The sequence below is a fragment of the Delphinapterus leucas genome, chromosome 2, assembly GCF_059928025.1.
Source record: "Delphinapterus leucas isolate spDelLeu-1000000601 "Yukka" chromosome 2, BTC_Dleu_Yukka2, whole genome shotgun sequence".
In the NCBI taxonomy this organism is placed as follows: Eukaryota; Metazoa; Chordata; class Mammalia; order Artiodactyla; family Monodontidae; genus Delphinapterus; species Delphinapterus leucas.
In genome coordinates, this window is record NC_143130.1 from 35,206,995 (window position 1) to 35,226,486 (window position 19,492).

Here is a 19,492-nt window from a genome sequence, read left to right on the forward strand (position 1 = left end):
TTTAGGGTTTTAGTCACAGATACCCAGGGCGCCCAAACGTCCACACCAGTTTACAGGTCACCATGACATGCAACGCAGAATGCCTGTCTCCGTTCCTCCTTAGTGACCTGGAAAGAGATTTTTCTACCCAGGCCCCAAATTAATTCTGTGAGAATGGCTGCTATTAATTTTGTGCGCAGAATGACTTTGTCCCACCCACCCCTCTTCTCCGGTCCGCAGGGATCCAGTGCCTGGGCTGCCCTCCCTCTCCAGGCTCCCCGCGGGCAGCTGACATGTTTGAACGTCCATTAAGAGCTGCAGACGCCGGCCAGTCTCCCCGGGTCAGGGGCTTGCTGCGATCGGTTCCGGTCTCTACCCTCTATGGTGATGGCCTAGGCCTGTAGCAGAACGGCGGGGGGGCGGGGCCTAGAGAAGAGTGAGGGTGAGGGCGCCGGTGAGGGCCAAGGGCAAGTGGGCGGGGCGGGGCAGGGAGCATTTCCTCCGCCAGACCCGACAGTGGGTGGGTGGGGCGCGGTGGGCGGGGCCCTCGCAGCCGGTGGCTTTTGAAGCCTCCCCGGCCGAGGTGGGAGAGGGGCAGCCGGGAGAAGTTGGCAGCGGGCCTGGGGAGGGGAGGCGGAGGAAGGGGCCCTGCGTTCCCTAAGCGGCGGCGCCGACGCCCCGGCACGTAGTTCACTCCTGCGAACACAAGACGCGGTGGACACATCACCCGCGCTGCCAGGCTAACCACCAGCTTGGGGCCAGTCGGGCTCCGGATGACCCGGGCTCAAGGGCAGCGCGGCGCGGCTCGATCCCCGGCCGCCGGACGGTCGGGGAGCTCCGGGTCCCGCCGGCGGGAGTGGCCCCTCCCCACCCGAGACCCCGCTCCCGGCCGGGCAGGGCCGAGCGCCGGACTCAGCAGGGGAGGAGCGTGCAGCGGGCGAGCGGTCTTTCTCGCGGCGAGGCCGACCAAGAACCCGGCTTCGGCGGGGTGCGGCGGGGTTGTTCCGCGCCGGCTGGAGCGGACACGCCTCCTCGCCGGGCACCTCACTCCGGAGAGGAAAGGGAGAAGCGGAGGCGAGCCCCGCAGGGCGAGCTCTCCGCCGCGCCCAGCACAGGCGGGGCTAGAGGGACAAAGGGGCGCCCTTCAGAGCGCTCGTCTCCGCGCCGGGGTTCAAGGCTGTCACGGTACAAAAGCTCCGACAGGAAAATACCCCGCGGGGTCCCCGCCGCAGAAAGGAGGGGGCGCGGCCCCGCCCCAGCCCGCCGCCCTCGGACGTCGTGCGTCAGCGTGCCCGGCTCCGGGCTCCAATTTCCGCCCCTCCTCCCGCCGGCCAAGGGGGCACGCCCGTTGGCACGCGCACGCCCCGAGGCCGGGTGGGCGCCTCTCTCTGTACGGATTGGCCCTGCCGCGAACCTGAGGACCAATGGCATCCACCCTTGTCCTCGGCCACGCCTCCTCCCCAGGCGTGGGCGCGTGACCGCTCCATCCCGCCGATGCGCGCTCCGGGATCCCCGCCCCCTCCGCGTGCGCAACTCTCCGCTGCCGCCGCCGCCGCCTGTAACCTGCGCCGCCAGGATGTGGCTGGGGGCTGACGTCGGGTCCAGATGTGGCCCCGGCCCCGCCCACCCCCGGGGCCGGGCCGCCCACACCGAGCCGCGGCGCGCGCGGCGGCTGTCCCGCCTGCCACAATGCGCGGCGAGGCTGCGGCCGCGACTTGGCGCGGTCGTCCCTAACGTCGCCACTCGGCATCCTTAGAGCAGGCCTCCCCTGACGCCCCGCGGGGACCCCACTCGCCCGCGCCCTCCATGCGCTCACTCTTCGGTGCCCAGCCAGGCGGGCGCCTCGCAGACGCGGAGCCGCGCGGGTGACGGCAGAGGCGGCTGCGCGCCCAGCCCAGCCCGCGGAGAGGGCGCGCCGCGCCCCCGCCCCCCGCCAGCTCTCCGGAGGCCGTGGGTGCGGATGCGCCGCTGACGACTCGCAGCGACCAGCAGTGCCGCCCGCCCGCCGGCCGGAGCCCGCAGCATGGCAGCCGCCGCCTATGTGGACCACTTCGCCGCCGAGTGCCTCGTGTCCATGTCGAGCCGCGCGGTCGTGCACGGGCCGCGGGAGGGGCCGCAGCCCGGACCCGAGGGCGCGGCCGCTGTCGCCGCCACGCTGCCCCGCGTCGAAGAGCGCCGCGACGGCAAGGACAGCGCCTCGCTCTTCGTAGTGGCGCGGATCCTGGCGGACCTTAACCAACAAGCGCCGGCGCCCGCCCCCGCGGAGCGCAGAGAAGGCGCCGCGGCCCGGAAGGCGAGGACCCCCTGCCGCCTGCCGCCCGCGCCACCACCCGCCCCCGAGCCCACCTCCCCCGGCGCCGGTGGCGCGGCGGCCGCGCCCCTCAGCCCGGCGTGGAGCGAGCCCGAGCCCGAGCCCGAGGCGGGGCTGGAGCCGGAGCGAGAGCCGGGGCCCGCGGGGAGCGGCGAGCCCGGCCTCAGACAAAGGGGCCGGCGGGGTCGAAGTCGCGCCGACCTCGAGTCCCCGCAGAGAAAGCACAAGTGCCACTACGCGGGCTGCGAGAAAGTTTACGGGAAATCCTCGCACCTCAAGGCGCACCTGAGAACTCACACAGGTCAGTGGGGCGGCCCGGGGCCAGTGCGAGTTGCCCGGCCACGCCCCCGGAGCCGCTGGCGGGTAGCTAGGGGAGGTCGGGCCGGGAACGGTAGGGGCCTCGCCCCTGTCCGAGCCGCTTGGGGCTGCGGGCGACACCCCGCGCACCGCGCGAGGCGGGTCCCGGCGCTGGGAGCCGGCGCCCGCCCGGCGACCGCGCCCCCGCCGGGCACGCCCCCTCCCCGGGCGCGCTCGGGCGGGGCCGCGGGGGCGATTGTCGTCATCAGGGCCGGGGGCGGGGACCCCGCCCAGGCCGGGGGGCGCAAGGGCAGGTGCCGGCTAGCTGGGTGGGGGCCGCGGTTGCCGCCCGGGGAGGTGGGCGGCCCGGGAGCCGCGGGGGAGGGGTGTCCTCGCCCGGCCCCTCCCCCGCCGGCCGGGCGCGCGCTCGGGTGGGGAGGGGCCGGCCCGGGCGCGCGGCGGGCGGAGTTCACGCGGGGACAGGGCTGCCTCCAGCCACTCGGCACATTCTTCGCTCTTCTCTTCCTGTAATTTTTCCAGCGCTCTAAGGTTTAATTTGTCGAAACCAGAGCCAGCGGCGGCCGACGCGGGGGGCGGTCCCGGGTCCTCTCTCGCGGCTCTTTGTGGGAGCCCCGCCCATCCGGCCGGCGGGGGCGCGCCGGACCCGAGGGGCTCCTGGGGCCCGCTGCGCTTTCTCCCGAAAGGAGCGCCCTGCCTCCTGCCCGTGGGTCTGCGCCGCCCTCCTCCCCGCCGTGCTCTCACCTGCCGGGGCCGGATGCGGGCAGGCAGCACCTGCACGGGGGCGGGCGGCCGGAGCCGGCAGCCTGGGATCCGCGGACCGCCGCCCGCCCCCGACCCCAGGGCAGCATTTCCCTTCGCGCGAGTCCGGGACTTTGTCGTTGATTCCTCTGTGGTTGTTTTTTGTTTTGTAAAGACAAAAGTGGAAACAACCTTTTAATGGGTAAACAACCTTTCTTTCCCAGTTTGGTTTAAAGAATCGTGTATTTCATCTGAGCTTACGCGAACTCTTCTGGACACTTAGGTCTTCCACCTTTGGGACAGCTTTTAAGCCTTTATACTATTAACTTCGTGATCAAACGTTTCATCTTCTCATTTGTAAAATAACTCACAAACTGATTACATGACTGATTTAAAAACCTCAGTAGTCTTCAAGAACCTAGAGCTGAAAGGCTATTTCTCCTGGTACATTTGGAACTGAGTCGGCCCAAGGTCTGCGGGTGTCAGGTACCGTGGATCTCACGACCTCTTCCCCCCCGAGGCTGTCCCCGCATTTCTGGTCCCACGCTGTGGCCGCTCAAACCACGTGGCAGGTGGTGGGGTCGCGGGTGAAGGCGGGCCGTTTCTAGGCTGTATGAGTCAGAGTTCGGGCTGTGTGGACTCATGAGGGGGGTGGGGACGTTACTGCAAGAGTGGGTGTGGTCGTGGGGGAGGTGCGAAGCTAGGTTTGGAGCCAGGTGGACCCCAAGTACCCGGGCGGGGCCAGCGTTTGGGGTGCGGCTGGGGTTGAGTACCTCGTTGAGGCGAGGCCAGTACTGGGTAGGGAACTTGACTGGAAAACCTTTCTGCAGCCTCTTTTACTGTGGCCTTCCACCCGGCAGCACCCGGTAGACAGCTTCGCGAATTGCGGAGGGACTGGCCCGGGGCGGGGCTCGCCCGGGCCTCCGCCGGGGGATGCCTTCCGGGTTGCCTCAGCCCCCCGATCCAGGGTCCATGTGCCCTGCGCAGCACAGGGCAGGATGGCTAGATGCTTGAGTCAGGGGCGCTGGGAACCCGCGCCTTCACAGTGGGGTGGAAGCCAGTCTCTCTGGGGTGCCTGTAAGCCCAAGGCAGCCAGAAGAGGATGGATCCATACTTTGCCTGCAAAGTGCTGTGCCTGTTCTTAGAGCAGGAAGCCAGCCCCAACCTCCAGGTGTGCAGAAACCCTGGAGCTCCACCTCCAGAGCAGTTGTAGACCTCCAAGTCAGGAGTGCACAGGGTTCCCTTGGGGCCTTCGGAAATGCAGATTTCCAGGTACCAGATGTTGACTGCAGTTTAAGGGGTTCCCCAGGTGAATCTGCTATGAACCAAGAATCTACCTCTGGTCCAGGGCACCTCCAGGAAGCCCATTTCCAGGCTAAGCCCAGGTGTGCAGAGCATAAGTCACTGGTGTTCATAGAGGGGACAGAGGTAGCCCACAGAAGGGAGAGGAAAGGCAAGTTGGCTGCAGGGGGTGACCGAGAGGTGACCCTGGGAAGACCCGAGCAACAGACCCTGGTTTGTGGGCTCCCAGAGTGTTCTGTGGTGGGAGGGGTGGTCCCTGCAGGCAGTGGCTCAGGTCATGCCAGGCCTTTCATTAGGGACCCCCCTACTCCCATAGCGATTGTATGGTGGGGAGTGAATACCAAAATGACCTGTAGCCAAGGAGGCAGTTGGCACCTTGCTCTGCCTAGCTTTGTGACCAGGGACTGGTTCCCAGGTCTCCCTGCAGCTTGGTGATGTCTCCCTTGACCACCTGGAAGGTTTGCAGGAAACGAGGATGTGTGTACGTGAAATTAGTTTGAGAGTTCCTAGGGTCATCTTTTTTTTTTTTTTTTTTGATGTGGACCATTTTTAAAGTCTTTATTGAATTTGCTACAGTATTGCTTCTGTTCTATGTTTTGTTTTTTTGGCTGCAGAGCATGTGGGATCTTAGCTCCCCAACCAGGAATTGAACCCTCACCCCCTGCATTGGAAGGTGAAGTCTTAATCTCTGGGCTGCTAGGGAAGTCCCCTAGGGGCATCTTTGACTCTGGGGGAACCTGGGCTTCCTGGCTCTGCTCTGATCTCCCACCCCCACCCCTAACCGACTGCACGCAGAGAGCTGCTGATTGTCCTGGTTAGCTCTGTGGCCGTGTGGTCCCCCAATGGTCATCCTAGGAACTCATGACCCTCTGTCACATTTAGGTAACTGTTGATGTTATAGCAAGCTCATGATAAAACAAAACAGAGGCACAAACGTCTTTGCAACTTGAGCCCCTTGTTATTTGCTTGTTCGTAGCTTCCCAGCCCAGACCTGGGAGGTTTGCTAAGACTCGCTTTGGGGACTGCCTAGACCAGGAACAGATTTTCTTGGAGGCTGAAGGGCTCTGATTTGAAAATTCAAGGACTTAGAGAAGGGAAGCTCTGGACCCCTCTGAGGGCAGACTCCCCGCCCGCCCCCCACAGCTGTCCAGGTCACACATATTGGAGGAGGTTCCTGCCTGTTGTCCAGGATGGGGCGGGGGGCAGGGGGTGCTTGGTGAGCACCAAGCAGAGTGGCCGCAGTCTTTCTAGGCAGACATATCACAAATACATTCCTACCTATTTGTTCCCACAAAGGATTGTTTTCACAGTGCCTCTGTGCCCTGTTTTCCCTCCAGCGCTAGTAGCGAAAACCTCTCCTTGCACCCTGGGCTGGGCCCGTCTCAGCAGCTCTGGGGGCCTGGCCAGGAAGGTGGGCACTGTGCTGGACACAGCCCCTCCCTCCTGCAGCCCCAGAGAGATGTTCCTAGCCACCTGGCCCTGTGTGGGGTGGGGTGGAAAGTAGAGTGAGACTTCACTGTCTCAGCCATTTCCTGTGATAATTTGGGGCAGGATTTGTTTGAAATTTACCCTGACCCACTGAACGAGGGATTCGATCCCCAGTGAGATTACTGGGGCAAGGATTTAGGTCCCCTCCCCCAACCCGAACTCTGGCTTTAGAACATGGTTTCCAAGCACACTGCCCGCCCGGACCCCTGGCAGGTGCTCCCCTGGGCAGCTGCGTTGGAAAGGCAGCCTGTCAGAGTGGGGGGTGGCTGGCCAGGATCTCCTTCGCCCAGAGCAAACCAAGCTGGCACAGGGCCAGCACTTTGTCTAGGACACGGCCAGGCCAGCAGCTCCCGCCCCTGCTCGCCCACAGTCGCAGGCTGCCAGTGGGCCTAGTTGTGAAACTCTTCAAACAGTGCAGAAGTGTGTAGACAGAATGTGCAACCCTCCCCTCCCCCAGCTAACCACTGTTGCCCTTTACTGGTGCATCCCTTTCCAGACCCTTTTAATGGATTTTTGTGTATACACGGAAGCACACGCATCCATGGAGTAGGTGATTTAAAAACACACATGTAGGATCCACCAAACACATTCCACCGAGGCTTTTGTCCTGTGTATTTGCTCAGTGAGGCAGCTTTGTTCTTTTTCCTGGCTGCATAGCACTCCAGGGTGCGGCTGCGTGGCTGTATTGTCACTTACCCAGTCTTTTACCTGCTGGAAGCACAGCTGCGCTGCTTTTCTTGTTTGTTTGCTGTTAGAAGCCGTGCAGCGGTAGACTCTGGTGCGTGTCCTGGTGTCCAGCTGGCATTCATGTGGGATTGAGACCTGGTGGTGGTAGTGACGGGGGCATAGGCAGTGTTTAAATATGTGGTAGAGCTACTCTGTTGACTTAAAGGACACATTATGTTTTGAAAGGAAACAGGCTGACAGATCTTGGTCTCCCCGGTGCTAAGTTTCCTGCTGTGTCTCTGGCTGACTTTTTTTTTTTTTTTTTAAACTTCTCCCAGTTCTCCTTTTGTACACGTGAAAGCATCATATTGAGAACATTTGAAACAAACTCAACAAAGCCATTGTTACTCTTGCATCCCTCACGACCGGCTGTCCTGCCGTCCTGACTCAGCTTACCCGGTGGCCCGCAGCCCCTGCCGCAGCCACGTGTGCCCCCGAGGGGCCTCCTGGCATGGCCTGCACTGGGCGGGTGTGGGGGGCACCGATGTGATGCTATTTGCTCCCCCCTCCCCTGGCTGAAAGCGGATTTGAGGCCCCCCCTCCTGTGCGAGCATCTGATAGGACCACGCTTCACTTAGCCGGAGGCCCTGTGTGTGTGGCTTCAAGCCTCCGGAACCAGCAGGGCTGGGGGCTCTGCCCCTTCAGAGAAGGTGCTACTGAGCCCGCTCGTGGCGGCCCAAACGCTTTTAGGGCCTGCCTGCTCTGACAGGCTGAATCCTGAATCCCGGTGGTTGTTTGATTCCTAGACGTGGCATATCAAAAGGGCAAGGGTAAGATACGTTGCTGGTGCCTAAAAGCAAGGGAGGAAGCAAACCAAAGGGTTATTCGCACACACGCATGTGTGTTTAAATATATACCTTGAGAAACCCCGCAGAACCCCACAGCACTAGAGCAGACCCAGGGCATCTGCAGAGGCTGCAAGGTCCTCCCTGCCGTGCCCGGGGCCTGCGCTCCGTGACACCTGACCTTCCCAACAGAGATCTGGAGCTCTCAGGGCACTGTTAAGGTGTGTCTGGTTTGTGCCCTAAGAAGGCAGTAAAAATAGTTTTTAAAATAAAAACTTGTAGAATGACACACTCAGTGCTCACGCTGTGTCCTGCACATCCACGCGGCTTGCCAGGGGCTGGGCCTTCCATTTGCAGCACTTTTCAGTACCCTGTTTCATCTTCACAAGGACCCTATGGAACAGGCACTGTAATTATTACTAGTTTTTAGATAAGGACACTCAGGCTCAGATGGGTTAAGAAATATGCTGGAGGTTGCACAGCAGATGAGGGTGGAGCCTCCCCACTTTGGGGTGTGGGTGTGCCCGCGTGCCTGTCTCCACCGGGCTCCAGGGAACGGCGGATGAGCAGGGCCTCCGGGTGTTAGAAGCCCAAGCGCCCCTCGCACACCGTTTCCCCCACAAATTTTCATTACTTCTGAAACGTTAAGGGATTGTACGATGAACATTCAAATACTCTTCTCCTCGAGTCATTAGTTAATATTCTGTCACACTTTTAAAAAATCCTTTCTTCCCTTTTTCCCACCTTCCCTCTCTAAATATTATGTTTTCTCCCTCCCCTGCCTCTCATCTCTCTAAATATTACACGTTATCTAACATACAGTCCATATTCAGTTTCTCTAGTGACCCTCCCAGGTGGCCCATACAGGAGCCGGGATGCGGTTAATCACACATTGCATTTGGTTGTCCTAATTCTTTAGTGTCCCTCAATCTGACACTAAGGGACACTAGTGTGCCCCCCCCATCTTTTGGTCTTTGGTGCATTGGCATTTTAGGGATCCAAGCCAGTTGACTTACAGAACGATCCCACAATCTGCATTGGTTTCATTGTTTCCCCATGATTAGATCCACTTTAAACAATCTTTGGTCAAAACTACAACGCAGGTGATGCTGGGCCCTCTGTGCACCACAGTGCTGGATCGCGGGTGAAGGGGTGTCTGCCAGGCTTCTCTGCTGTACAGGGCTGTTCTTTTTTGACAATAAGTGACACTCTGAGACCGTGGCTTTCCAGAGGGCCAGGGTAGGGTGCTGCTGGTCCTTCGCGGAGCCAGGTACCGTGCTGGGGTGCCGTCTGCTCACCTTTATTCAGCCCCTTCTGCCCGGTCCACCTGCCAGGCTTCTGTTCATCCTCCAATGTCCTTGACTGGACAGGTGCTGGGTTTTTCAGGTTTGTTGTTGGAAGTCTTTTTAAAGTAAAAGTGCAGCTCAGGAGAGTCTTAGGAGCTCCTTCCCCCAAACAAACCGGATCCCCTGATTTTACGTTGAATCAGATGTTTCCAGATGGTATTTGGAGCAGCTCAGGAGGTGTTCGTGGGCATGTTCTTCTCAGTCAGCCCACCCACACCTCGGCTCTGTGCCTGCTGGTGACCTGTCTCCCAGGCCCGGGCGGGCGGGGCCTGCAGCCGGTGACACACTTAATTTCCTGGTGGGTCTCAACACGCTTTCCAGAAAAAACCCAAATACGGATCTAAGTCCACACACCTGAGCCTGTTTTCCTTTCCTTTCACAGCCCCAAATGGGATTATTTTCTTGAGGAGTCCACGTCCCGTCAGGATGGGAACAACCTTCTGAGTGTCCGCCTGGCCTGGCGGGTCAAAGGCAGCTGCTGCAGTGTGGCTGGGGTGGGGCAGTGGGGACAGAGGCCCCCAGAGCCGAGCACTGGGCTCAGAAGGCCTTGGCCACTGCCCTGGGCCAACACAATGGAGGCTGGAACTCTTTTTACCCTGCAGGCAGTGATTTGACACGAGGCACTTAATGTAGGACAGAAGGACTCCTCACCCAACCCCGAGTTCTGCCACACACACACACACACACACACACACACGCGCGCGCGCGCATGCACGGTATCCTGTCTGTTGTGGCTGACCTGAGCATCCAAGGCTGGAGCGTGTTTCTGTGGAACCTATGACTCCCAGTTCCATGGTCAGTTTTACACGTCGGGGCCCACCCTCCCCCCCCCCCCCCCCCCAGCGTAGAGGCCCTGCAGTGAGGGGGCTGCGTCCCCTCGCTCCTGTGGTGGCTGGGCTCTGCCGTGTCCTCCACCTGCTCCTGGTCCCCTGATGAGCCGGGTGGGCTGGGGCATCCTCCCCGTTTGCCGTGGGTCTCACGTGTGTGGTGCAGGCGGCCTGGCCCAGAGCGGCGTCTGCGCTGACATTGTTCTGAACGCACAGCACAGGGCACGCTCCAGGTTTTTACTGTGATGTGTGTGCGGGGGGTGGAGGTGGGGATCTGTTTATTGTTCTCCTTTTTTGAAGTTCATCACGCAAAAAACACTTGCTAACCAGGAACTTGGCCGCACTCTGTGGCCATTGGCCAGTCTGTCCCAAGGTGACCTGTTCGGAAAAGTGCTGAGACTTGATGCCTCAGTTTAAATGTCCCTGCGCTGCTGCCACAGGGGCGTGGCCTGCCTGCACAGATGGGCGACCCGTGGTCCCAGAGCACAGGGCCCAGGCCTGGCTCCTGGAGCCAGAGCCCAGGGCGCGTGGTGGGAGAGCTTTGCTAGTTGGCAGTCACCCACCAGAGAGCGCGTGGCTCTGCCTGTGTCAGGTTCCTGCCTCGGAAGGGGCTTCTGGCGCCGGCCTTTGTCCTGCAGACGTGGCCAGTGGGAAGGAAGCTCAGGTGTGGAAGAGGGTGAAGCGGTCTCAGGAGCTCAGGGGGCTTCCTGCCCCCACCCGGGGAGGGGCCCCAGCAGGGTGCTGGCTGGGCAGCCAGGGAGGGACCTGGGGCCCGGTATGGGGCTCCTCATGCCCTTGGGTTAAGTTGACCCAAGGTCATTCTCCTCCAGTAGGAGCAGTACAGGAATTTCCTCCTCCTGTAAATTCCTCCTCTGAGCTTTTCACTTGTTTTTAACTCACTTTTGTTGTATAAATGCTCACTAAAAAAAAAAAAGAAAAAAGATAGAGAACTTGTTTGGGGGCCAGAGGAAGAAGCTAAAGTTAATGGCAGATCAAAAATAGAGGTTTTTGCAAGAAAGTGTTGGGAAAGAGAGGAACCAGAAAAGGCGCACAGAAGCCTCAGCCCACCAGGAGGGGCGGAGCGCGGCCCCGGGGGCCCAGGCATGTCCTTGGTGGGGAGTGGTGTCTTGCCTGGGCCTTTGGCTGGCTGAGTTGCTCAAAACCAAGTCTGAGATCAGGGAGAGGGTCTGGGAGGTGGGGGGTTAGCACCGCGGGTGCTCCCTTATCAGCAACAAACCTCACAGGTTCCCACTGGAGGAGGGGCAGTGAGTGTGAATGAGCCACGTAGTTGCTACTGATACTGTCACTGCGTGATGGGCAGTCTGGCTACTTAGGAGCCCCGCGTGCTTCCCTAACTTCTCACCATTGTCCTCCGTCCCCAGCCGGCCACTCTGGTTTGCCCACTGGCTGTGGGTGGTCCTCTCCCACTGGGCATGCTGAGTGAGCATGGCAGGGCGGCGGGGCTCAGGCGGTGTAGACGCCATCCACGGGTCCCCTCCACCCATCACTGAGGTCTCACCCACGTCCCACTCTGGAAGGATTTCCCCGTGTTTGTTCATCAGTTGCCATTTTTGTCACTGAGCACAGGCGTTGTGGTGTTAGGAGGCCCCCAGGGATTCCAGCTCCTGCAGCCCTGGGTGCCAAGGGTGGTTCCCCAGGTTTCCTTGTCTTTTCCAGAGTGCCCTCTCTGGGCAGCTTGCATGGCAAATCCTGTTTTCAGAAGTTGCCTTGGGAATTCCCTGGCAGTCCAGTGGTTAGGGCTCTGCACTTCCATTGCAGGGGGCATGGGTTCGATCCCTGGTTGGGGAAGTAAGATCCCACATGCTGTGCGGCACAGCCAGAAAATTTTCAAAAATAAAGTTGCCTTGTTGCTTGGCCTAAGGCACTGGGGGTATTCCCCCGGGAGAGTCTGAGGGCCTTTGCAGGATGCCATCTTTTATGATGATGAAATGTCTTTTAGCATTTTCTCCGAGCCCTCTTCAAGGTGGGGCCCCGAGCGTTCACAGCATAGGCTTCGTGATGTCGTACTGGCGATCAGGGTGGTTGCCCTAAGTTACTGTCAGGCCTCTGGGGTTTGCAGGAAATTCAGCCTTGGCTTCTTACAGGTGCTGATTTGAAGCTGTCCTTCCCTGATACTGGGCTGGGTGTTCCGTGCTAGCATCCTGCTTTGGACAGGTTGCGTCAGTCTTAAGTTCACTCACTTTAGCCTTTGGAAAACGTCACCCTTTCTCTCCCTTTCCCTGCTCGTCTCCCTGACTTACGAACCAAGTGTCTTAACTCCTTCCCATATTCAGCTCCTCCCGTCACGTGTTCAGCACTGCACGGGGCCCCGGGAGGCAGACACGTGTGTGCACGTGTGTGTGTGCGAGCATGCGTACCAAAGCTCAGGACAGTTGTCTCTGTGGAAGGAAGCCCATCGGGAGGCCTCTGGCCAGGTGGCTCCTGCTGCGGCAGGCAGGGGGCTCGTCATGCCGAGGCTTGTCCTGCAGGAGCAGTGTGTGTCCAGCTGAGGCTATAGGGGCAGCGCTGGCCTTAGGGTGGAGCGGGCATCCTGGAGTCGAGCTGGAGGTTGTGCATTCCCGGGCCTCAGTGGGGTACTTGTTCTGGGGCCATTCTGCCCTCGATCGGGGCCAGCAGCCTGGCCTGGGGGTCTGGCTGTGGCTGGCCGGACGGACCTGAGCTGAGCTCTGTGGCTGCCCAGTGGAGGGTGCAGCCTGGTCCTCACATTTCCTCCTCCCCTTCTCCCTCCACCCCCCTCCCTCCTCCTCTCCTCACACCTGGGGTCTAAGCACATTTTTAACCTGCCCTCAGGGGTTTCCAGTCCTCGGCACAGGGGAGGGTCGGTGTGCTGGGGAGCAGGGCCCAGGAGGCTGGGGAGGCCTGGAGACGCCTCTCCTTTGTTCTGTGGCCTGGCTCAGCCCCGGAGACCAGAGACCGATGGGCAGAGGTCTGGGGTGGGGCTGTGGCTTCCTCCTCCGTCGTCTGGGCCCTTGGGGACACCCTGGCGGCCCTTCCTGTGGGGTGTTAGAGGCAGTGGCCTAGCTGTTCCTGGTAGGTCAGCATCCCCCTACACAGCAGAGGGAGAGGTAAACACTGGGTCCCCTTGGCAACCGGCTGAGCCGCGGCTCAAAGTACTTGTGGCAAGAGAAGCTCTCGTTGTCTCATGTTCCTAGGATGGGCTTCTATTTTGATTTTTTTTTTTCTTTAATTAGCTGGAGTGACTAAGATACCAAGATGCCTGACCTGGTTCCTAGAATTTCTTAATAAACATTTATATTCCCTTTACAGGAGGCATGTTTCTTGCAGTGATTCATGGGCATTTTCTTTTAAGCTGTGGAGAAGCCCTGGCATGGCAGGGCGGGGGTGGCACAAAGGGCCCCCACTGCTGACAGCTGGCACGGTCGCAGGCCGGGGCGCTGGCAGGGTCCCGGCCGGGGAGTGCTTGCGTAAACACTGCCCCAGGATTGTGTGGACTTGGAGGTTGATGACGCTCCATCGAGAGTTTTGGGGAGATGCCTCTCTCATCTCAGGATGTTCAGAGCCCCATAACAAGCGTCCAGAAGTCTGTCTGAGCCCAAGCAACGCTCTCCCCACCACATGCCAGGTTCTCCTGGGAGGCCAAGGTATGAACTAGTTTACACCTTGGTACAAGGTGACACTTTGGTGTTTGATGTTAAGCTGTGACTGCTCTCGTCGGTGGCTGGGCTGGATGTCCCTTCTCAGTGGGAGTGCCTGAGAGGGTCCGGGCCAGGACGGGGGCCACCTCTCTGTGGGTGAGACTTGGCGGCAGGCCTTGCCCTTTACCTGGGGCTGCCTTGGGCTGCCCTACTCCATCCACCTGTGAATTAGCTCCGGCAGAGGCGCCTGCCCCCACCAAGGAGGTGCCAGGTGAGTCTGCAAGAAAGCTGACCTCACCGATTTTACCATGAGTGGAGCCGACCCAGGAGGCCGTCTGCAGAGGCACGGCAGGTTTGTGTCCAGGGGCCCGTCTTCACGCGGGCTGTGCAGGCCCCTTGGCTCCCTACCCTCGGCACAGACAGGGCTGCCCCCTGGGCCCCCACTCCGGCCTCCCTGTCGACCCCACGCGTGTAGCTGCGTGGGAAGCAGCTCCCTGCGGAGGGGTCTGTTGGGGTCACCAGGGGCAGGGTGTCAGGGGTTCTGTCTGGTGCCTGGTGCCCTGTGCCCTTTGTAAGTCCTGACCGTCTGGACTTTGGACTTGGAGTCCCGGGCTCACGGAAGCTTGACTCCACGTGTGCTGTGTCTCAGTAACCTTGGTCAGGAGCCTCTCAGTGTTTTGTTTTGATCAGAGAAAGGCCTTTTTGTCTGATTGTGCACGGTCATTTAAACAGAGGCAAAGTGCAGTATTGCTGAGGACGCCTGGCCTTGGAGGGAGAACAGACGGAGCCTGGCTCCAGGTTCTCAGCTGTGAAGCAGGCCGGGCACGCTGACCTCTGTCCTCTGAGACTGTGTGTAAGGCACCCATTGGGAGGTGTGTGTTCGTGTGTGGTGTATGTGTGTATGTGTAGTGTGTGTTGTGTGCATGTGTGTATATGAGTGTGTGTGTCTGTTTAACCTGTGGGAGCAGAATTTCAGAGTGGACAGACAGTTTTGCTGACTCCTCTTTTGGAAAGAAACAGATGATTCAGAACTACTTTTTTGAAGCAGGTGCCAGCTCATGTCTCAGGGCCTCCTGGAGCTGCCCTGTGGCTCTGCATGTGGGTGAGCTGTGTCCCAGCCTCAGCTCCCGCCTGTCAAGTGCCGGTCTATCCTGGGCCACAGAAAGGCAGTGCAGACAGTGTGGCTCCCGAGGCCTGTTGCTATGGAAACCTGCTGCCCAGAGGCTGTGCTCAGGCTAGGGAGTGGTGCCCATGCAGCTGAGCCTCATTTGTTACCAGGTACCAGCCGCTTGGCCCTGGCCACACTCCTTAAAGACAGAAGCCGCTGAACTGGAACCTTTTTTTTAAAATTAATTAATTAATTTTTGGCTGCGTTGGGTCTTCGTTGCTGTGCGCGGGCTTTGCTTAGTTGCGGCGAACCGGGGCTACTCTTCATTGCGGTGCGCGGGCTTCTCATTGCGGTGGCTTCTCTTGTTGTGGAGCACGGGCTCTAGGTGTGCGGGCCACAGTAGTTGTGGCTTGTGGGCTCTAGAGCGCAGGCTCAGTAGTTGTGGCGTACAGCTTGTGGGGCTTAGTTGCTCCAAGGCCTGTGGGATCCTCCCAGACCAGGGCTTGAACCCATGTCCCCTGTGTTGGCAGGAGGATTCTTAACCACTGTGCCGCCAGGGAAGTCCCTGAACTGGAACCTTGAGGTGACAGCCCGGGCCCCTATCCCCAGAGCAGCTCTGGGTGTGCCCGCGGCCTGGGGTAGAAGTAGGGGTGGCGCCCTCCACCTCCTCTCTGCTGGGCGTCACTGGTCTCTACCGTCTCATGGTGATGAGTGGCTATGCCATTCCTGCCAGATGACTCCACCCGGATGGATGGGGCACTCTGGGTGGGGCTTCCAGAAGCCGGCCGTCGTTGGGAGGGGTGCCCACCTCGGGGAGGCTTTCGTGACTGGCAGCTTCTTCCGTCGGAAGGCTAGAGATCTTGTTTGCAGTGGAAGCGGCCCCTTCAGGTAGAGGGCACCGTCCCCGGGGCCAGGGGATCCCGCTCAGGACTGACAGTCGCTGTTTGACGGCCTCCTGGGCTGCGGGTCTCAGTAGCATCCCACCTCTCGTTTGCAGGGGTAGTTGCTCTCAGGAGCTTCGGGCCGTCTGTGGATTTATTCCCCCTTTCTTCTCTCTTTTTTTGGGCCACAGCTTTATGTTTTCAGTTACGAGAATTGTTTCCTAGAGGGAAGCATGAAAGCGCTCTTGAGGCTGGCTTTTCAGCTGTGGAACCACAGTTCGTGCCCCTTTCCTGCTAGGTTTTCACCCTCGCGTAAGTGCGTTTGGCATTAAGATGCTTCCTGTGTGGTCTGAGGGGACGACATTGAAGGAGTAGGAGAGCTGAGGGCCTGTATCCTGAGGTGACACCTGGGCACCAGCGTGGCCGTCCTTCCTCTGTCCTGGCATCTCGTTTCAGAGGACATTTGTGAGTGCCCCAGCGGGGCAGGGGCTGTTCCAGGGGTTTGTTCGGACGGAGGAGGGTGCTGAGGACCTGTGTTCCTCCCCTGCTCGTGTGGGCTGGAGTGACCCAGCCCTCGGTGTGGAGAGACCCCTGAGCCCGGCGCACCCAGCACTCCCGTAGCTTTGTACCTGCAAGACCTCACCCTGCCCTGCCACGCCCAGCAACACCTGAGCCCCTCCCCACTCCTGCCCTCAGGATGCTCACCTGCTTGGGAAGGCAAGGAGGCGCGAATGGGGTCCAGCCTTGTGTGGGGACCACAGCAGGAAGGCGCTTCTGCCCTCACATGTGCCCACCTGTGCCGGCAGCACTCTGGGCCGCAGTGATGCCGACCGGGATTCATGTGTTAGGGTACGATTTCCAAGCGCAGGAAATGACCAGGGAGGGTGTTTTGCTCACATGGCCCAGAGCTGTTAAGAGCCGGCCAGCCAGGTCATGGGATGCTCTCTGGTTTGCAGGCTCCAACGGTGGCCCCTGCTGACCCCTTGGAGGATGGAGTCTCGCAAAGCCTGGGGCGGATGGCCCGAGGGCGCCTTGGCTCCCAGGCCAGGACTGGCATCTCTTGGTCCAGGTTCCGTCTGCTTTTCCATCTTCCTTGGGGGCAGAGTTGTCCCTCAGGGGCCCCTCCCTGCCCGCTGTGCTTGGTGCCTGCGAGGTCAGGTCGGAGCCCGTTACTCCTGCCCCAGAGGCAGGCCTCGCGCCCCTCCCTCCTGTGCAAACGGGGAACCCGGTTTGTCCTGACATCTGGTCCAAAACCCCCCTCCCCGACTCCTGCCCCCGGGGCTGGGGGTCAGCAGAGTGGTTTCCTGAGCGTCTTCTTCACTGCCCTCGCCCCCATTTTCAGGCCGGGGCCGTAGCACAGACGTGTCCCGTAAGTCCAGCTGGGCTGCTGGGAGCAGGCTGGGAACTGGCCGCAGCCGGGTGCTCGGTATTTGGGGTGGCCTGCCCCTGCCCCACCCATGTGGGCCTGGCTCATGGGGGGTCACCCCCTGCTCCGGAGCCTGGCCTGAGGGGCCTGTTTCCACCCGTGAGAAGGGAGAGCTCCGGGAGGCCTGGGCTGTCCTTCAACACTCCTCCTTGAGGCCAAACGCCGGGGTCACGGGATCTGTCCTAAGAATGTGGAGAATGAGTCCTGGTTCTGAGGCTTACAGATTTTTTTCCCTAAAAGCAGTAGAACCTTTCTGTCAGCACCTCTCAGTGGATTCCAGGGCAGTAAGGAGCCGGAAGGATGGCCGGCAGGGGTGGGGCGGGAGGGGCTGTGGTCAGGGCCCCTCTGCGCTCCTGGAGGATAGTGCCGGCTGCCCCAAGGCTGGGGCAGGGTCCTGCCTCTACACGGTGGGCCGAGGTCCAGCGCCCGAGGCCGCAGGCTGGGTGCCCTCACGCTTGGGGCCAGGTGGGGGAGTTGGGGCCTGTGGTCTGGGGCAGGTGCTTCCTCTTGGGCCTTTCACAGGCTTGTGGTCGAGGAGGCAGTGATGGGACCCGGGCCACACCAGGGGGCAGGGTCGGCCAGCCAGGAGGCACGTGAAGCCACACGCTCCCGGGCATTGAGGTCCCGGCCCCCGCTGCAGCCCGGCCCAGGAGCACTGGGCTGTCGAGGAGAGAGAAGGGCTGCGGGTCAAGGTGACAGGGCCAGGGCTGGGGGCTGGCCTGGCCAGTGGCCCACACGGACCCACGTGTGCAGCTGCGTTTGTGGGGTGCCTGGACAGTGCTGGGGCAGGGGGCGGTGGGGGGTTCTTCACGGTCCCCTGAGTGCCGCCGAGACCCTGCCTGTGGCTGGCATTTCTGTCCCTAGAGGACTTGGTGTTGCACGGCCAGCGCCATGCGGCCCTGTTCCTGTGAGCTGCCCTGGGCCTGGGAGGCCTGCGCCTCTCCCACCGTGGGGCCCTGTGCACAGCGTGTGGTGAGGGCACCCTGGGGTGAAAGGAGGCACTGAGTGAGGGTGAGGAGTGGGTGGGGTCTCGAAAGGCGGAGAGCTGAGCCGCTCCTGCTGCCCCGGCCCCTTCACCGGCGACAGTGGGGGGCCTGATGTCCCCGCTGGGCAGCACCCGCCTGGTCTGGGGTTGTCGCTGCCGTGAGGCCGAGCTGAGTCCCCGCAGCAGGTGCGGGTGGGCGCCTCCCAACACAGGACACTGCTGACCCAGGGCACCCGCTCAGCTGGCTGGTGGCAGGTCTCCGTGTTTTATCCGCACCTTCCCATGTATGACCAGGAGCCCTCCTGGGTGGGCCTCAGCCCCCACTGGCTCGTCGCCTCTCCTACCCCGTGGGTGAAGTCAGTGGTCACCGACTCTGATCCCAGTTCTAGGGGAAGGGCGTCGGAGGACAGGCTTTCCTCGTGCCGTCTCGAGCACCCGAGTGTGCCCACGAGCCCCAGTCCTGGCAAAGGCCCCCGCCGCCCAGCACCCGGGTGAGCCTCCAGCCTGTGTGTCCCCACAGGAACCCGACCTTCCACACAGGACACCAGGTCGATGAGCTGGGCTCCACTGCTTCCGGGAAGATCACCCATCTGTGGTTGCAGAAAGTATCCTCTTCCTGTTCCTGACCTCTCCACCCCACCCCACCCCGCCGCCACACACACACACACACACACACACACACACACACACACACACACTCTCTCTCTCTCTCTCTCTCTCTCTCTCTCTCTCTCTCTCTCTCTCTCCCTCCCTCCCTCCCTCCCTCCCTCCCTCCCTCCCTCCCTCCCTCTCTCCCCCTCTCTCTCTCCCTCCCTCTCTCAGCTCAGAGCTCCTCCTTAGCACCAGCTGCCTTTCCTCCCGGGCTGGTCCCCATCGCCTTGGTGAGAAGTAAGACGGAAGTGCTCAGGACTCCTCCTCCCCATGCCACCGTCCACATTCGGTCACCCCTGGGCCACCTTCCCCAGCTGCAGCCTGGCTCCACTCATCTCCCCGGGCCCAGTCCTGCTGGAGCCCCACTGCCACCTCTTCCTTCTCCCTCTTCCTTCTCCCTCTTCCTACCTGGACCTCGGCCTCTCGGCCTCGGGGGCTTCCAGGCCAGGGGTGAGCCCTGCCACCCTCACCCCAGCCTCTGCTCTAGGGAGGGGCTCCCATGAGGTGATGCCCACATTGTCACAGCGGCTCACTTCCATGCCTCCTCTTTCAAAGGCATCACCTGTTCTCCGAACCTTTCAGTTTCCAGACATGGATGGCCCGGGCCCCCGGTCGTCGGCCCATGTGGTCAGTCCATAGGTGGGCTGGTGGCCCTGCGGCGCCAGCTTCCCCGCCCACCGCGCCACAGCCCCTGCCATCGGGGAGGTACCTACAGGAGCAGTGGGTTGGGTGGCCGGCAGGGGAGGGGCTCGGTGGGGGGGGGGGCACAGGGGCCCTGCCCGTTGGCCTTCAGCCAGGACTGTGGTGGGCCAGGTCTGTGATGGGGCCACACTCAGGAGGTGGGAGTGCCCGGGGGCTAAGAAACCGCTTAGAGAGGCACAGAGCTGGGGCTCAGTGTCTCCCCGGCATCACAGGCATCCCCCCAGAGCTTCTCTGGCAGCACCAAGGCTCCCGAGGAGAAGGCTCCTGCAGCCGAGCCTGGGGACCACTTGGGAGACCAGGGT

At 61.2% G+C, this 19,492-nt stretch overlaps 1 protein-coding gene across 1 annotated transcript in view; it reads left to right on the top strand.

Moving 5' to 3' along the window:
• Positions 1-1,633: 1,633 nt before the first annotated feature.
• KLF13 (KLF transcription factor 13) overlaps positions 1,634-19,492 on the top strand; it is a 45,484-nt gene continuing 27,625 nt past the window's right edge. Inside the window, exon 1 of the mRNA XM_022554571.3 lies at positions 1,634-2,591. Within this exon, the coding sequence (XP_022410279.1) occupies positions 2,003-2,591 (589 nt within the window). The 5' untranslated portion in view covers positions 1,634-2,002. The remainder of the gene's footprint in view (positions 2,592-19,492) is intronic.